The sequence below is a fragment of the Pyrus communis genome, chromosome 16 (genome assembly GCF_041283825.1).
Source record: "Pyrus communis isolate YQ-2024b chromosome 16, ASM4128382v1, whole genome shotgun sequence".
NCBI classification, from domain to species: domain Eukaryota; kingdom Viridiplantae; phylum Streptophyta; class Magnoliopsida; order Rosales; family Rosaceae; genus Pyrus; species Pyrus communis.
In genome coordinates this window covers 3,810,189-3,828,682 of record NC_142580.1, presented here as the reverse complement: position 1 = coordinate 3,828,682, position 18,494 = coordinate 3,810,189, and the positions used below count along the sequence as shown (strand labels likewise).

The 18,494-nt window shown below is 37.4% G+C and overlaps 3 protein-coding genes across 3 annotated transcripts; 2 read left to right on the top strand and 1 right to left on the bottom strand.

Annotated features, from left to right (window-relative positions):
- Window positions 1-1,613: 1,613 nt before the first annotated feature.
- On the top strand, window positions 1,614-2,749 carry LOC148689839 (uncharacterized). The gene has a single exon (XM_088687310.1). The coding sequence runs from the start codon at window positions 1,614-1,616 to the stop codon at window positions 2,619-2,621; it is 1,008 nt and encodes a 335-aa protein (XP_088543436.1). The 3' UTR covers window positions 2,622-2,749.
- LOC137730874 (uncharacterized) lies at window positions 2,493-4,314 on the top strand. The gene is made up of 2 exons (XM_068469865.2): window positions 2,493-2,634; window positions 3,146-4,314. Exon 2 carries the CDS (start codon window positions 3,269-3,271, stop codon window positions 4,298-4,300), a length of 1,032 nt encoding a protein of 343 aa, XP_068325966.2. The 5' UTR covers window positions 2,493-2,634; window positions 3,146-3,268; the 3' UTR covers window positions 4,301-4,314.
- On the bottom strand, window positions 4,206-9,782 carry LOC137730872 (putative protein S-acyltransferase 22). Its single transcript, XM_088687309.1, has 10 exons — window positions 9,765-9,782; window positions 9,181-9,237; window positions 8,980-9,093; window positions 7,812-8,198; window positions 7,347-7,415; window positions 7,194-7,265; window positions 6,627-6,755; window positions 6,381-6,461; window positions 5,872-6,060; window positions 4,206-5,401 (listed from the first exon to the last, which is right to left on the bottom strand). The coding sequence occupies exons 2-10, from the start codon at window positions 9,220-9,222 to the stop codon at window positions 4,616-4,618; spliced, it is 1,869 nt and encodes a 622-aa protein (XP_088543435.1). The 5' UTR covers window positions 9,223-9,237; window positions 9,765-9,782; the 3' UTR covers window positions 4,206-4,615.
- Window positions 9,783-18,494: the final 8,712 nt, after the last annotated feature.

Sequence of the window (18,494 nt, the reverse complement as noted above, 5' to 3'; positions counted from 1 at the left end):
AGTGGAAGATATCCAGAGATGATCCATTTCCTAAGATGAGCCTTTAATTTGCTCACTTGTGCATAAATATAATTACAACTTCATTTTTCTTTTCAACTAGATTATTATTTTGCCATGGCAATCCACCATTTTGAAAATTGGGAAAACTCACATAAGTATTTTAGCTTTTTCTTGACCATATATGTGATTCATTAGCGCTAGAAAATCGAACTAGGAGTTAGCACTTGATTTGGAACATGGAGGTATGGCCAAAACATGTGATCTCCCCACCTAGCAACAAACATTAGCATGTGCATATGTGGACTTTTATAACATGTGGTAAGTACTACTTCTTTAGTGCATGCATATCTCCTTAATACATTATGAATCAATGATTTAATAATCATATGGAAAGAAAGGTATCCTAGATTCCTTTCTTTATAAGTAGCATGATAATGGATTTCCAATTAAACACTCATTTGGTGCAACTACCACCTAAGCAAGAGATCTAAGTCTTTTGTATTGCTATCAACTAATACTGTAATTTAGTGACATACATATATATATATATATATATTTTTTCTTCATATAAGTGATAATTTTTATGTTCAATTCATTTAGATGGCGATATATTAGTGGAATTTACGCGCAACAAATGCTTTTAATTATGCTATCTCAAGTCTATCACATTGTTGTAACTTTTGGTTAGGATCGAGGGGCACACAATTATTGACATACATTTTGACACCCTCTTTGTAAGGCCCACTTCGTAACTTTTTTCAACAATTCGAATTGTATATCTCTTAGTCATCTTTCAAAGATCATGTTTACAAAAAATCACGCAAATTCGAAATCAGACGACCATTGGATTAAAGTTATTCATTTTAGTTTTTCCTTACAAAACCGTATTCGTCAATTTTCTTCACTACAAATGAATGTGTTAATAGTTTTGAATTTGTCATTTTTTTTTTTTGAATGGTGATTTAGGAATAATGATTGAAATATAGACGGTTTGATCAATGAAAAAGGTTTACTAAGTCCGTCCTACAAAGTAAATGTCAAAGTATGTGTAAAGAAAATAAGTGTCTCCCAATCGTAATTTTTTAACTTTATTCACATAACATATTGATATGAGATAGAATGAGTTGCAGCCCAATTTGTTTGAAAAAATCCTCATCGGATCATTTTTTTGGGGATCCGAGGAATCTTATGATCATGATCGTTCATCATACATTGTGCGGTCAAAAATCATTTGAAATTTAAAATTAAATATAAATAGTACCTAACAAAAACTGACAATATAATATACGATGAACAGTCACGATCATGGATCCCCGTATCCCCAAGGAAAATGATCCGGCAAGAATCATTTTCCAATTTGTTCCACCTAGTAACGGCGTCCCGACGAAGACCAACCCAAAAAAATAGAGCCACGTATCCAGGCCCGTCCCAGTCCCGCCAAACTCATCGAAATAATCCATTCCTATCCGAACCACCGAAAACTGAAAAGGACAAACAGAACATCATCTTCTTCATCATTTGCTTCCTTAAACCTGCAATTCCAAAACCGTCAAACTTCTTCACCTTAAACCTGCAATTCCAAAACCGTCAAACTTCTTCACTTCCGATCCGCCATGGCAACCCCATCTCCGCCTCTAACCGTTTTCACAGTCCTCAATGAATCCAAGCGCATAGTCAACGCCCACTCCCGCCACTTCTTAGCCCTCTCAGTCCTCTTCCTCCTCCCTCTCGCTTTCTCCTCCACCGTCTACCCCACCATCCAGAACCTTCTCGCCGATCGAGTCACAGACAACCCCAAGCTATTCCTCGAAATCTCAACTTTGGACGCCCAACAGCGCCAACCCATCATCCCCGCCAAAACCCTTCTCGTCGCCCTCGCTTTCTCCTTCTTTGCCGTCGTCTTCTCTCTCTGCGCCCTCGGGTCGATCACTTACAGTGTGTTTCACGGATTCTATGGCCGGCCGGTCAAGCTCCTCTCCGCCGTGAAATCCGTCGTCTCCTCCTTCCTTCCCCTGTTGTGTACTGCTCTAATTTCCCAGATCCTCGTTTTATTGGTTTTTATTCTTTTCGGGCTGTTCGTGTTCTTGGTGGTTCGCAGTGCTGAGCTTATGGGATTTGAAATGGAGTATTATTCGCCTTATTTCATTGGGTTTGTAGCAGTTGTTGTGACTGCTCTGTTTCTGGTTTTGCTCCATCTTCAAGTAAATTGGACACTCGCTGGTGTGGTTGTTGTGCTGGAATCGAAATGGGGGTTTGAATCCTTGACTCGAAGTGCGACTTTGATAAAGGGAATGAGAGGGGTCGCCTTGTGCTTGCTGATGTTTTTCGGGTTTTTCGTGGGGGTTTTGGGGTTCTGCAGTTGGGTTTCGGCATTGGATTTGAAGGGGGATACTGATGGGTGGAAGAGCTGGGCGTTTGTGGTGCAAATTGTGGTGACTGCGACTTCTCTCGTGCTGCTGATGCTCTACAATGCTGCTGCGAATACGGTGTTGTATATGTATTGCAGGGCTTTGAATGGTGAGCTTGCCATGGAAATTGCTGAGGAGTTTGCTAGGGAGTATGTGAGCTTGCCCTTCGACAACGGAAAAGTCCCTCATGTTGTTTCGGTTGCATATGCTTGACGAGGAGCTTGAGGTCAGTCAGTCTCCTTTGTGATGGCTCTGATTCAGAATGTCTTGTTAGTGTAGTTTAGTTCATCAGCGTCGAACTTTATTTGTAAAGACCTGTAAATACAAATCTTGTTGCCTTATTTTCGTGTTTTGATGATTGTGGGAGACGGTTGGCTTTATTGTTTTCAAATTGGTATGTGAAGTGAAGCCATTGTGCTTGCAGTTGCACCTCCATTAGAAAACAACTTGAATGTGTGATATGTAATGTCTGAAAGTAATGATTCCCTCGTTTTGTTTCAACGGAAAAGCTGCCTGTGCAGTTAGCTCCGTCGATGATAAACTTGATACGAAGTGCATAACTCGCCTTGCTGAATCTGGGTCTTCTTTGAGTTCTCTGGTTTTGGTAGTTTGTTTGATTAGGATGCTGTGAAAGGCACTAACTGTTAAAAAATCATTGCTTTGGCCTTCGGCCTTAAAACCAATTTCCAAATTGCGAGTCTAACAAGGCAGCATTTTGGCCTTATATTTGGATGCAGCGAAACGCGGATAAATGCACAACCTCTCGGTGCCAGCCTCCGGGTCCTTTGGCTTTTGTATGAAACCAGGAGAGTAGTCACTACATAAACTGTCCTTACAGTCCGTTTCTTCCTTATTCAGCCATGGCAAGCCAAGTACTGAGCACATCTCTGAGCCTAATCAACGCCCACAGCGCCCGCTTCGTAGACCTCTCGGCCATCTTCCTTCTACCCCTTGCTTTCTTCCTATCAACCATCGCCTACCCGGCCTTCCTTGATTTCTACCCCAACCCCTTCTCAGTAAGTCTCACCATTCCCACCATCCCCGACATGACTGTTTTGACCTTCATCACCTTCCTTCTTTTTCTCATCTCCTCTCTCTGCGCTGTCGGGTCTGTCACCCACAGGGCATTTCACGGACTCCGTGATCGGCCCGTGGCACTGTACTCGGCGATCAAGTCAGGTCTGGCTTCCTTCTTTCCTCTTCTGGGTACTCTTGTGGTCTCGCAAATGGTGGTCTTGTCGATTTTTATTTCGTTCGGACTATTTCTGTCTCTGGGGGTTGGAGTGATGGAGGAGTTTTGGTCGGCCTATTTCAGGGCCGTCTCCGCGGCAGGCCTCTTTGCACTGCTGCTCTACCTTCAAGTGATGTGGAGCCTGGCATTTGCGGTGGTTGTGGTGGAATCCAAGTGGGTATTTGGCGCCCTGATTCGAAGCTGGGGTTTGGTCTGTGCAATGAGACTCGGAGGCGTTGTGTCGTGTTTGATGGTACTGTCTGGGGCTTTGAGTTCGATTTTGGGTTTATTTAGCTGGCTTTTGGAAGTGGCATCGGAGTCCACGGCCGCGGCTTGGAAGAGTTGGGCAACTGCTGTGCTGTTGGCGGTAACTACGATTTTGCAGATGGCGGTGCTGCTCTACTATGCGGTGGCGATCACCATAGTGTACTGCAAGGCAGCAGGTGGTGGTGGTGGTGAGGAAGTTTCTAATCCGATGGATTATGTGAAATTGGATATGGGGGATGATGAGTTAGTTTCTGCTTCTGTTGTATCTGTTTTAATTCCATTAAGTAAGATGCAAGCACTTGGGGAAGCACTTTTATTTAAGAAGCACATGAAGAATCAAATTAATCATCTGTCAGTACAAAACATGGAAGCAAAATATATAATACAATATTAAATCCGGAAGCAAAATATATAATCAAAGCTCTTCTGAAAGCGTTTTTTAGACCTTCCAAAAGCGATTCCATCCCGGTACTGTCTTACCGGCTACAAGCCCTGTATGAATTGGGAAATCTTTAGCAGGAGTTAATCCAGCGGAGGCCGTGGCTGCAATTAAGCTCTCATCAGATTAGACAATAAAAAAGTATGTGCATCTCAGTTAAAAGTTTGAAACCAAACTCTTTGAAAATTTTCTATACATGGCATGCCATGCCTGGATCCTTGCCGGCCTCACAAATGAAAGAATTAAAATTAAAATCACAGTCGATGATGATCAGAGCTTTCTTGTGTTAGCGGGGCCGGAGGATGAGGAGGCGTTCAGTTTGACAACCCGTTCATCCTGATCGGAGCCAAAGAGAAGGTTACTCCAGTTGGTTGACCTTTGGACGATTCTAGTAGGAACCCTGTCGCTGTCTTCTCCACCCGATGCTTCATACCCCTCGTAACCATCACTGGTTGACCTTGATAGTGGTATTTCCCTCTGACCAGCTGCAATAGCGCCAGGCAGACCTGTAAGTCGCCTTGCCTCTTCGGCTCCTGATGATGACACCCGGAATGGATGGATGTCAGGTGAGTCTAAACTGCTCTCTGGAGAAGAAGCAACAATCCCTGTGGAGCTTGACATAGCTCGGCTTGTTTGGAAAGCACTCCGAGCTTCAAGCTGAAGGGGGGCCAAACTAGTCGATGTCTCAGTAAAGCCCTTGTCAACAGCTTTAGCTGAACCCTTCGTTATACCCTCCATTGGAAGGTCAGCTGGGAGTCGCACCCGCTTAGTAGCCCGCCTTCTATTATTGTCAGGGCGTGGAACCATTCTGCGCCCACCACTGCCAAAGCTGCTGTCTCTTTCTAGTACAAAAGGAGCATCCCGTCTCACAGGCTGCAGGATCTTGGACTTCTTTCTTGCCTCTGCTGCAGCTTTTGATACCTCTTCGGTGTTTAATCTTGCCAGAGTCCACGGACTTATCTTTACTGGTGCATTCTTCTTCTTAACTGGTCCCTCTCCCACCATCTTTTTTCCATATGAACTGACAGATCCGGTCTCTGGGGGCACAACATCAAACTGGAAAAGGGAAAACAGCAAAACAAATAATCAGCCCATTTCGTTTACGATCCTTATTCTAATTTCAGGGAAGCTGCTGGAATTTACAGTCTATTCCTACTTGCAGCACTAAAAACTGGTGGAGTGTTGCCATATGCGCATCATTCATTCCAAAAGAAAAGGGATACGTTCTGGTAGACAATATGAAAATAAGGTACCCTGAATTTAACAGAACTACAGAAAAAGCAATTATATGATTTTCGCATCCAAATGCTACAGATACACACAAGCTGCAATGACCCCAGATAAAAGGCTTACATATATAAATTATGCAGGCCAAAACTTAAAACGTATTCTCTTTCATGCTGATGCTAAGGAAAAGAAACACTAGAAAAGTCCACAACTTGGAAAACAACCACCCGATGGAACAAGTATAAACACAGATTAGGAACCACTCTCTACTGCAACTAAATGGTTGCAGTTCAGATTACCTGATCTTCAAGGAAAAGTCGTGGCGGTGTACACCATGCGCCACGGTGGAAAGTATTAAAGGAGCTTGCACTACTTAATCCAGTAAGTGAGCTAGCAGGAGACATTTGAGCACTCTGCTGACCTCCAACTCCTTGTTGCTCTTGCTCCTGCTCCCTCAAAGCGATGATGTAATCATATGTGCTGATTCCCTGCACAAATTCAGATTTCCATTGTCAGCTAATTAACAATTTATGTATTCACCTAACATATATGCTGCGTGAAAAAGGAAAAGAGAGGTTCTGCAACGGAAACTGTTACGCAAGAAATTGAGGTGAAACCGACAGATATTCTATGGAAAAGTATTGTCCTATAACAACTAACTTTTATTGAACTGAGAAACAGGTGACTAATGACTGCTAGAGAAAAAGATATCGAAGCAATGTAAACGGATCCTGAAACTGTAATGATAAAAATGACCCAAACGATTATAACGACTTCATTCTATGTATGAAGCAATTGCGAGGCTAACCTTCTTTATAAGGAGGATATGAAAAAAGAAAAGCTGTACAAGTGGAAGGGTTGCAACCATAGCCAAAAGGCTGCACACTGCCTGCAAAGTTTAAGAATTTCATGAGTTGAATAATACAAGCACAAAACAGATAAATTAATTCTCATGATGTAGGAATCGCTCAGCTCGACTAGAAAAGCCATGAATTTACAGAAGATTTAGGACTTGCAGCTAAATTAGAAATGAAGACAAAAGCTGAAGACTCACCACCACAATGATGAAAGGCACCAAAGTGAAACTGCTTCCCAACTTGGATGAAATATCCACAGAGAACTGCTTCCTCTCAATAATACAGCAGATAAGCACGAAGATTCCAGTTGACCATTGTAAAATAAGCTGCAATCTCAAGACCATGGTGCACAAACCATGTACATACCTGTCAATAATTAATTGGAATGAAAGTAACTTGAAAATAAAAATGCTTACTCTGAGGCGATCTTCAGGTTCCGGTTTGTTGCTTTTGGGCTTAATGACAAAAAATATAGGATAAAGAAACCAGGAAAGACTGTCGAGGTAACAGTTGGGGAAAGCCAATGGCGAAACGAAATTGATTAGCAATATTGCCAAGGACGAGTCCTACAAGTTCTAAAGCAAAGGTCCTACTGCATAAGTAATAGATGACATGGAATCACTGGCAAAGCTTCATCAAGATTTTAAAGAAAAGGCTAGAGTGCATGGGGGATGATTATAGGGCATGGGTTACCTGGAACTGGAGCAAAACTCAAAGGGCTATTAAAGAATCTTAAAAGGCAAAGAACGGAGGGGTATGCTTACCAAGAGGAGAGAAGTAACCATAAGGGTGAAAAATTGTCGGTAATTCCTTTTGCCAATACAGTTGTTAAGCCACTACAAATCAAAATTGAATTAAGTTAGAGGAGTTAAAAAGGCACACAAAAAGGATCTTCAACCAATCAAGAGCATGTATACCCTGCAGTGATGATCAAACTGGTCTACGCATTTGTCACAAACTCTGCAGTGCTTGCTGTACTTGTAAACCTGCATGCAAAGAATTATTTGAATTACATTACTAAGTACACTATCAAAGCAAATGCCATGAATATTTCAAGAATGGCTAGGAGATGCTTGAGAAGATATTAGGAGTAAATGATCGCCAACAGGTTACATTTTAATTAAGCTTTTCTCTTAGAAAACAAAAAATAAAATAGGAAAAGTTGTTAGGGCAATCATGAAACGCAACCAATTCAACTTTGCAGTAGGATATCTCCTAACTGTAAACCAAAACTAGAATGCCAAATATCTACATGCAACACTATTGTCCTGACACCCCAAATGAGTCCTTTTCAGTTTCTGCTGCTTGTTATCAAATGCAGAACATGACTCAAGAAATCTATGGGAAATGAATTTTCGTAGAGTTCAAGTGCATTTACACACCTCAACTTCACATAAACTGCAATAGAACATGCCGTCTTCACTTTGTTGCAGAGATTCCTCACTTGAACCGGAGCAATTGCACACATAAGCACATGGAGAGCAAGCTAGTAGAAAGCAAGATGTATGTTCTGATGGACTCTTTCCATCGTCACTGCTGGACATTTTAGACGTCCCATCTTTGCCCAGAACATCCTTATCCAAAGGTTTTCCTCCAGCTGCATTAGCATCATTCATTGATGATGTTGATTCCCCACATAGTTTAGAATCTTTTGTTCTTGTATGTTTTTCATCGGCTGGAATGTTAAGATATTTTTTAGACCTAAAAACTCGTGGATCTGCCGGATCAGCAGCTGCGCACCATATATATAGGCCGAAGACACATGTAATCTGAAAAGAAAATAGATGTTACAACTTAACGAGCAGAACATAGGTAGAAGTATATTATAGTGGATGCAATCAAGACAAATGTACATCTATTTCATTAACGGGCATATCAAACACGCTACTTGGGGCTCCAAAATTGATGTTCCTCTCACTCAAACAGACTATCTTCCGAGTCTATTGTTTGCCTTTTATCTTTAAGTTTTCTTGAGCTAATCATCATTTTGTTCTTCATACTTCTCAGAATCAAAATCCCCGAGCAAAGTGAAATTAAATGTAGATTCTCAAGGCCATGAAAACGCAGAGCAATAAGAACGGTGGACTAACCCCTCATACCTCATCCTAGATATTCATAAAATCAACACAACTAGATTGCTACCAAAGAAATGACTTCACAGACTAAAGATATTCTCCGAACGAGCTTATTTGTTAATCTCTAAAGGGCATTGCAACAACAGCAGAAATCACTGCAAAAATTTCGAACGACCTCATTTCAAAATCTCATGTTTGGAAGCTTCATGCAACAGAAATCACATACGATAAAAGACAAGCAACCCATTTCCTTTATAAGCTAAAGTGAATAATAAGTACCAAAGTCCAAAATTAATCAAACAACCCAGAAAGAGCAAGAACCCAGATTGGAGAATAAATTTTAGACATAAATAAACAACCGAACGCATAAATCACATGGAAACAAGAAGAGAAAGCACGGATCTCAGTTATCAACCCACAAAAAATAGCAGAAAATTGTACAAAAAGTTAAGGGATTCGAGAGAAAATGGCTTACAAGAGGAGTGTAGAGTCCCATCACAATATACTGAAAAATCTTCCTTCCAACAAAAGGTGCAAAGAACACATAGAAAGCAAAGGCCAGCGCCAGAAATACAGCAACAGCCACCACCTTTAGAGATACAAAAACAACCCCAGAAAACAAGATTACTACTCCAATTCACCGAGCTTAAACAACAATGGCGACAAAGATTTATACCTGGAGAGGATGGTAAGGAAGTTGCCATCCATGCTTCCTCATCTTTCAGCTGGAATGCTGAAAACCCAAGATTGAAAAGCAGATTAAACAATGTAAGGGGAAGAAAAATAGTGACTTGGGTATCTCTTTTACTTATTTTCCTCCACTTTCTCTCATTTTCCGGGAAAATAAAAGATAATTGAGGTAGTGCGGAACCAACACAACAGAGATTAACATTTTCCAGGAGGGTATCTAATCAGAGAGAAAAAGTAGCTCAAAGGGTGGAGAGAGAGAGCGGGTTTTCGAGAGGAATGAGCAACAAACAGCAATGGGGAAGGTTTGTCCTGGTTCACTCAATCATAACCTTTGAGCTATGGAAGGTGAGAGAAAGGAAGAGGACCTTTGCTGGTTTTGGGTTTTCTCTTGTTTCTTCCTGCAGGGCTTTTTTTCACTAGAGCAAAGATCTGTGACTGATTGACTGTACACAAATGAGACGTGAGGAGAGAGAGAGAGAGAGAGAGAGAGGGGCCTCTGGTTTTCTTTCGTTGCCTATAATTACCCACAACCCACCTTTTACTTTTTTTTTTTCTTGTTGCTGGCGTTACCTTTTCCTCTGGGCGAACCAGTCCAGCTGACACTTCACAGTTGTTTCCTTCTCCTTTTTTGTAATCGCCCTCGACCCCATACAAAAGTGTGTACCTCCGTAATGGGTACGTGACGGTTGTTATTACGCCGGTATTACAAATTAACAGTTACGTCATTGTTACAAAAGTATTTAAAACTAAAAACATATTGTTATGTATAAATTCTTTTTAATCAATTTTAAAATATCACTAGTTGTGTAAAAAGATTTAAAACACATGACATTGTGTTATATTCGAGACGCCGTTGCAATTGCACGTCAAGTATAGGTAGGTCACTTCTCCTTCTATCCTCTCCCTCCCTCCCCTTATTTTGTGGAATTGGATTAAATCTTCCTCTTGTGGAAAGGAAGGAAGACAATTGGGGGGAGTTCTGAATTTTGCGTCAAAATTTGTACTTCTGAACTTGTTCTTTATATCCATCTTGTATTTTGTGATGGGAAAACTTTCTATTTCTTTTGGTGATAACTCCTTTTAGGAATTGGACAAATACCAACTTAAATTAAATGCTGTTTTTTGGTTCATCGTGTTGTCTAAAATGATAAGGAGGGGTAGTTGGATTGATGCCTCTAGAACAACACCAATTCTGGATCTAGCTATGCCTTACCATCAAACCTTCTATAATTTTGAGTAATTTTGCAAAGAGAAATGTTACGAGAACTCTCTCAATGTGTGACTGTTTATGAATTATCTGTTATCTCACAGTTTAACGTTAATTCTCGTGTCGATGTTATAAAATATTACGTCAAAAACATAATACAGCAAAGAGTCTATGAAATGAAGAGTTTTACTTTTGAAAGAGTCTTCGGGAGCATTTATGGCAAAGAGAAATGTGCAACAAGTATGCTGATGTTGAATGGTCCTAGTTTGTTTTGTCTCACTCTCTATTGCTTTGCCTTGATGAATGCTTAAGGTTCACATTTGTTCTTTTGCACGTCATTAGTTAGGAAGCGTTACAATCTAATTAATTAAACTCAATACTCTAGAAATTGTGATTCGCATGGCTGTGTTTGTACTTTTGCATTGGGAGAATCTGTTCTAACATCAGTTACATGTAAGTTCACATGAGTGTATTGTTTTTTCATCTAAATAAATAGAGATATAGACTCATCAAATAATGTATATGGTCGTTAATAGAACGAAATTCATTTGTTTACAAGTTTTTCTTATATGAACAGAAACATAGTATGCATTGAGATTCATAACAATTGGATTATGTTGATATAATTATTCATTCGCCTGACTTATGATATGAGCCCGTTTATTTTAATAAATTTACTCATTTACCCCGTACCTTTTAATTTTCGCAATAATTTAACCATAATAATCAAAATAACTTCCTATTCGTATATCGTTTTGGTAAACAATGCAAAATTGGTGCTTTGTCTCTTGCTAATTGCAAGTTGCCAAATATATGCGTAAGTTCAAATTTGAATGTTTTCATGTTCCACAAGGCTACAAAGCAATTACAGTTTCACGGGTTTTAGGAAGTGACAGATTTGAAGAAGACAACTACCAATTTGCCAAAAAGGCATAAGCAAATACAGGGAGATAACGAATCTTGTAACTGGTTGATATTTTAGACTTTTTAGTCGTTAATTTTTTTGTAAAAAACACAGAATTAAATTCAATAGTTAAAAATTAGAAGAGAAATTTCAATAGAGCTTACTATGATAGCTCTCACACCAATTTGGACAAACGTGACGCCTAATGAGACCAAAATATAGAAGTTTAAGAGAATTGCTCAACAAATAACGTAACCTATTTAAGTATCCCGGTAAGTTTTTCTCCCATTTGAGAATTACCAAGAGTCTCTCTAATGCCTGCCAGATTAGAAGAGGATTTTCTTATGTGTTTTTTAGTATCTTAGTACTCTAAATGTTATACCCATTAGATGTTTGCACGTATCGAATGTCCATTAACAATACGTGCAAGGGCCAGAAGGGCAGAGAGTGACATTACAGTGAGAAAAGGGTCAAAAGGGAAATCGAAGGGGATGGTGCAGATTGCGAAGTCCATGCATCGGAGGGAGGGGCACTGGTTTCTGGGGTTTTTAAAAGGGAATCTTACAGAGAAATCCTTTTGTCAATTTGCATTTGGCATTTTCTTGTCAGATTTTGGACTTGATGAAACATTCAAAATAAAATTATCAAATAGTAAAAATACTACAAGTTGGTAACCAAGAAGATTGGGACGGACCTAGCTTCCCTGCCTCCCAGTTCCTGTACACTCATATTCCTTCTTATTTATATAGTCACGGTTAAATTACGTCAATATTTTATATCATCATTTTTTTTGTTTTATTATCTCTATAAAAAAATCAATATAAAATGTTGACGTAACTTAACCATAACCGTACAAAATAAGAAAGGATGAGAGTGTATGGGAACTCGGAGGGCAAAGAAGCCTGGTCCGATTGAGACAGCATTTAAGAAATCTTTTAGCCTAGAGAGATTTTTCGTGTGGTCAGAACACAGATTGATATATTACGTGTCATTATATAATTAGAGAAATACATGAAAAAAAATAACTTTACCCTAATTGTTTATGACATGTAACGTTCCTTCCTTTATTCTGACCACACAAAAAAATCTCTCCATATGCGAAACACGGTTAACCACCATCATAATACCATATGTATGTGGAGTGATGCGTATAACTTTTTTTTTTTTAATAAATAAAATATATTGATGAGAAAAAGAGAATACAAGCAGCAAAGAGTAGCTGAAAATACAAACACGCAATAAAGAGCTGCAGCTATAAGAAAAACAGACAACAAAACTAACAACACTACATCAAAGCAGCAAAAATAAGCACTAACTATTCATAGTTATATTCCATTCCCGTAAAGAAGACTCATTAGCAGTGGAATGGGCAATTTTCAAAGCATTTAATCGAATTCTAATAGCGGATTTAATTGAGTTGAGAATCATCGTAGCGGGTTAACATGAGTTCTTAAATCTATGGTTGTTCCGAACTAACTAAATATAACCCTATTATATACACTTAAGCCATCTTCGGACTATAGGCTAATTTAATCCCGCATTCGTGCAAAATCCGTCTTCAGCCAACGCCTAAAATAAAAATCTACTAAAAGAAAGCAGGGTAAAATTTAGTTAAGGTATGGATAATAAGCCCCCAAATCCACACCAACATATGCATATCAAACCAAGATGACACATAAATTATTACCCTGCGTGGCTTTTTTTCTCGGTATCTAAAAATTTTCTCCCATTGTATTTTGAATAATGTTTGGCTACTCAAGAATGAATAAAAACTTATATTCAAAATTCTTCGTGTTCGAATTACAGAGTTTTGTGATTATGATCAGAATTATTCATATTATAAATCATTTTGTAAAGATCATATCTGCAAAAAATGAATTAAAATTAAGGTCGTTTAATAAATATTTTATAGCAAATACATAGACGATCCATAATGCTTTTACCAATTCCATTCATCTTATTTTATACAAGTGGACAACAAAACAACCTTAGTTTGAATTAATCTTTTATAGAGACGACCTTTATAGAATGATTTATAATATAAACAATTCTGATTATAAATATAAAATTTTATAAATCGACAACAAATCATTTGAAGTAAAAACTCATATTTATTATTTGAGCAATCAAGTATTGGTAGGGTATTTTTGCGGTCAAATCCCCACATGTGTGCATATAAAAGTTTTACTGGTTTGTTTGGGTAAAAGATAAAAAGTGAATTGAATAAAGGGAGGTTTACGTGTAGTCACTGACAAAGTAGTTGGGCTGTATTAAATTCTTTGGATCTCTATCTGTCTGCATATCCGACCTCGAAACTCGCTTGTCTCAGTAATTTTTATTTTTTTCAAAAAAATTAAGCTAAATAAGAAAATATTTAAAAAATTAGTTGGGAAATAAGTCAAAATCTAACTAACTATTTGCCAAGAAATTGTTGCTTTGCTTACTTATTTCTAAGAAATAATTAAATATATAATAAGACGACTTATAAAAAAATATTATCATTTCCGGTAAAAAATAAAATATTATAGAAGATGATAATCTATACTATTATTAAGAGAACCTTCCATGTCAATTTTTTGCTCATTTTTTTCTTATTTTGTCCTCACTTTTGATATACAATACTTACATAAGAAGGGTAAAATAATAATTTTGTATCTTTTGATAAAATGACAATCATATCCTTATTTTCCTATTTTACTCTTTATTTTGATACACAATATTTACATAAGAATGACAAAACAGTACTTATGTAATATTAAGATAAAATATACACTTATTACGCTAAATATGCACTCTTTTAAAAATTTTAAAAATTTATCATACTCCTTAATAAAAAAAATAAAAAATAAAATAAAATTAGTCACACACATAAAATGTACACTTATCAGCTAATGAATTAATTGCGAAAAGAATACGACGGTAGTACAAGAGAACAAGAAGGTAAAAACAAAAAGAACGACACAAAATTTGTGTTGAAAATAATAAATTATGATTAATTATTTGTAATCAGAATCTCGTGCCAGACAAGAAGGCACAGCGTTTGACCCGTGACCAACCTCGCTCATCTTTTTCTTTTGAGTTGTTTATTCGCAATGCTCGTGACTATAGCTTCCCTTCCCTCCCCTCTGTTGGAGTTGGATGGAAATCATGGAACCAACCAAGAGAATATTCAATGGTTCTTTCACCTAAATGAAACTACTCTCACTATTCTTTCCACTTGTTTCATACAACCTCAAATCGTTACGATGACGTTTCATGTCAATTATCGTATTGTTTGGTGAAAGATTAAAATTATTTGAATATTGTGAGTAAGTTTCTATCTCAAGTTCATAAACAACAACTGATCTTATACACACAAGCCGGTATTGCTGATATTTCTCCTATTTTAGTTACACGGGAGAAACGAATATGTGGTTTTACCAACCAAAATAATGTGTGGTACCATTCTTTATAAACCAGTACTCACTAGCCGGTGGGGACTCAATTTTTTTGGCTCAAATCTAAGCCACCAAACTCCAACATTCATTTCTCAACATTCTTGAATAACGGCTGATATTTAGTATTGACACATATTTAATGGTTTAAACTCCTTTTAAAAGCCCCAAAAAGAGTAAAAGTCATGGCCACGTTCCACAGACAACAAGGGTTATGACCTTAATTTAAGGATGTGTTAAAGATTATTTATTGGATTATTGGATATCCCACGTTAGCTGTCAAAAATTAACACGTATATAAATAGATAAACTCCCTTTTTTTTCACAATCAAGGATAAGGGTTGCAGAATGTAGCTTTCACTAGAGAGACAAACTTGCTGATATTCCATTTTCCTTTGCAATTTCTCCTTACCTAAATTCTAATGGGGACCCAAAACTAGACATATGAAGGAGGAGAGGAATTTGCATGATACGTGATGCCATCGTGACGGTGTACTCAGTGATGGATGTACATTGAGATCAAGTTTGTCCCAAGACCACCTGAAGTCTGGAAAATATACATGTGAGGGTCTTTTGAGGACCATTTGAAGGTTTGGTATGAGTCTTTTTTGTGCCCACCAAATGTTTCATGATAAATTATCTCAATAACACTCATCAGATTGCTTCAACAAGATGCCTCAATAAATCAAATGAAATTTTTTGCACGCTTCGCGTTCTGTTTCTATTAGAAAAAACTTAAACCTTTAACACTAGAATCCCTAATATTCAAATTCTAAATCCACCACTGAATGTATCTGTGCTATACCATTACTTCTCACGAAGGATCCCTCATTCAAATCCAAGTAAACACTCAATATTTTGGATGATGAATAGGATCATTGATCAACAACCATGACAATATCAAGTTGCTTTCACTTTGTTGCAAACTTACAAACACTCAATATTTTGGATGATGAATAGGATCATTGATCAACAACCATGACAATATCAAGTTGCTTTCATTTTGTTGCAAACTTACAAAGGCATTCCCTTTTTCCAAAGTACATAGAAATTTATGATAAAGTATTGGATAATTCACATTATCACATACAACCGATGCAAGTTCATTTTTAAAGTAAGAGTTCGACTATCTTTTCTTCACAAAGAGATAATGCTTTTGAATTTTGAGTTTTGAACAACTTACTTCTTCAAAAAAAATTCGTTGGCCATCTTGCAAAGTCATCGTAAGACCTTTACGTTTTAGTTTTGAGTAAATTATAGCAATGATTCCTCAACTAAAAATCCATTACCATTGGTTCCTCAACTTATTAAAATGTGTAGCTATAGTCATTTTCATCAATTTCGTCAAGATTTTGTCAAAATAAGTTATGTTGGGGTAACCATTTATATAATAAGGGTCCCTCAACTTATCAAAGTGTGTAATTATGGTCATTTTTGTCAACTACATCAAAAATTTTGTCAAAACGAGTTACGTTGGAAGAACCATTTCTACAATTGAGTTAAATTTAAGGGACCATTTCTCCAGTTGAATTAAAGTTGAGGGACCAAATGAGAATGAATTTTTAGTTGAGAGACTATTGTTCTAATTGAGTTAAAATTAAAGGACCATAACTATAATTTACTTTTTAATTTTACATGACTTAAAGCTGATTTTACTCGACGTGAGAGCTATCCTAATAAAATAATCTTACATAAATTTATGTGGTGTCTCAAATCATAAGGCTAAGAAGTAGTACGAGTGTAGGACCATGGAGAATTAAAAGCTGAGGGTCATTCTTCAGTCTTTACTCGATGGGAAATTAAAGAAGGGCAAGTGTCGGGTGGGTGTTGGTCCCTTTGGCTTTTGACAAAATATTACAATTATTACTTTAGACAAACATTGTGGTGCATTTAATCATGCCTAGGCCTAGCTAACCTATTGTCCCCACTTTTCTATATCCTATCTTGTCCCACACCTATATCCCCCACTTGGGCTCACAAATGTGGTCCAAAACTCGCACCAATAAGAAAATTCAGCCCTATTACCTGGGCCCATATTTCTTACCATCTTACAATGCGACTTTGGGCTGATCTGAGCCCATCAGAATCCAAGAGCAATTATTTAGCCGGTCTGGGCTGGGCTGAAAGCTCAAATCATCTTTCAATTTCAAGAATCCAAATACTACCTCTTATCAAGAATCTAATCTCATAAACTTAACGAGTTTAATTCCTAATTTTGGGTTATAAGGCAAAGCCAATTACATTTTGACTCAAAATGGTGACGAGCCGAGTACAATGGAGGGAGGAAGCAAACCTTTGTAGACAGCTTCGCTTCCTCGTCGCTTCTTTTCTAACGACTGGCCTCTCAAGTGGGTGGCTTGGTAGCTACCTTCAGTATCGGTAAAATCCCTATCAATAATAGCCCGGAATGGAAATGGAGCAATCACCATTTCATAGCCCCTATGTGCGATTCCATTTTCTTTCTTTTCGTTCCTCTTTAGTAAACATGTCATCAATGTAGTTGTGGGAGAGGATAATCCAAAATCATATAAATTTCAAGAACATGGAAATTTTAATGCTTTTGCAGCCATCGATGAAGTTGTTGTGTCTCTTAATTTTATATAGTCTCAGCCTTTACCCGATACATTAGGCAGGTTCAAGAAGCTCTATTTATATAAAGCACATACTAAAAAAGAAAGTGTTGTTAAAAGTGGGTGTGGGTTTCGGCAGCAGGGAACAAACCAAGCAGGTGCACTACCACAACATAATAATTGGGTTGGTGATTTTGGAAAAAAGAAAAAAAAAAAAAAAATATATATATATATATATATATATCTTGTATCTCTTTTGTTGGTTTTTTTTTTTGTTCCTTTTTAATAATAAATTAATAATCTAGGTAATTTATGATTAATCTAATTAAACATGATTAAGCAGGAAGTCTTTGGACTGGGTGACTTTAGAGAGAAAAAGTTCAGTGCGCCGGAAACACAGCTATAGTACAATTGGTTGGATTTTTTTCTTCAAGTTTTCAACAAATTGTATTATTACAGTCGATGTACTAGACCGTATTTTAGGCACACTAAAAATCTCTCGGGTCTAGAACTCCACAAAGTCATTAATAATCATCCGATTATATTTTGATGTAGTTGTTTGATTTATATATTATGTCCTCCTTAGTCTTTTGAGTGTGATTTGCACCTAACTAAGATATTATTTGCTTAAATAATTCTTAATATATATATAGAATAATCACATGGTGACATGAACTTGTAGCCATGTAGGTGTAGTAGAAATAGAAAAATGCATCAAGGAGCTTAGCCTTCATCTGTGGGCAAAAGAAAGTTGTCTTTCACTTTCATTAATGTAGTTCTTAGTGTTGTTTTTTTGCTTTTATTTTAGGGAATTTTAACTAAAAGCTTCCGGTACTGTTCATTTTAACAAAAAATCACATTTTTACACTAAAAAGTCAATCCTGATACTATACCTTTATTTTTTCTTTATCGTTAAAACTCAAAGTTTTCAAATCATTTTCATTAGTTTTTCTTTTATTTTATTCCAGTCTGCAAACTAAGTTGTTTTTTTCCCTTCACTTTTATGCAAGTCTTCTCGTTTGAAAAAAATCAAAGTTGGACCAATAGTGCTAATGTAACGAGATTACAAGAACGAACGTGCAACGAACAAAATTACAACAATGAAAGTGAAATCCGAATAAACTACAAGAACTACTTCGTGCAAGTGAGCCGAACGTTGAACTTGAAATAAGTTTGAAAGGGAAT

Bases quoted from the DNA above. Each gene is read 5' to 3' on its own strand.
- LOC148689839 (XM_088687310.1), top strand. From the start codon at position 1,614: ATGGCAACCCCATCTCCGCCTCTAACCGTTTTCACAGTCCTCAATGAA.
- LOC137730874 (XM_068469865.2), top strand. From the start codon at position 3,269: ATGGCAAGCCAAGTACTGAGCACATCTCTGAGCCTAATCAACGCCCAC.
- LOC137730872 (XM_088687309.1), bottom strand. From the start codon at position 9,222: ATGAGGAAGCATGGATGGCAACTTCCTTACCATCCTCTCCAG. The intron at 9,094-9,180 runs GTATAAATCTTT...GTATCTCTAAAG, and splicing joins TTCCTTACCATCCTCTCCAG to GTGGTGGCTGTTGCTGTATT. The intron at 7,266-7,346 runs GTATACATGCTC...TTTGATTTGTAG, and splicing joins AGTTTGATCATCACTGCAGG to TGGCTTAACAACTGTATTGG.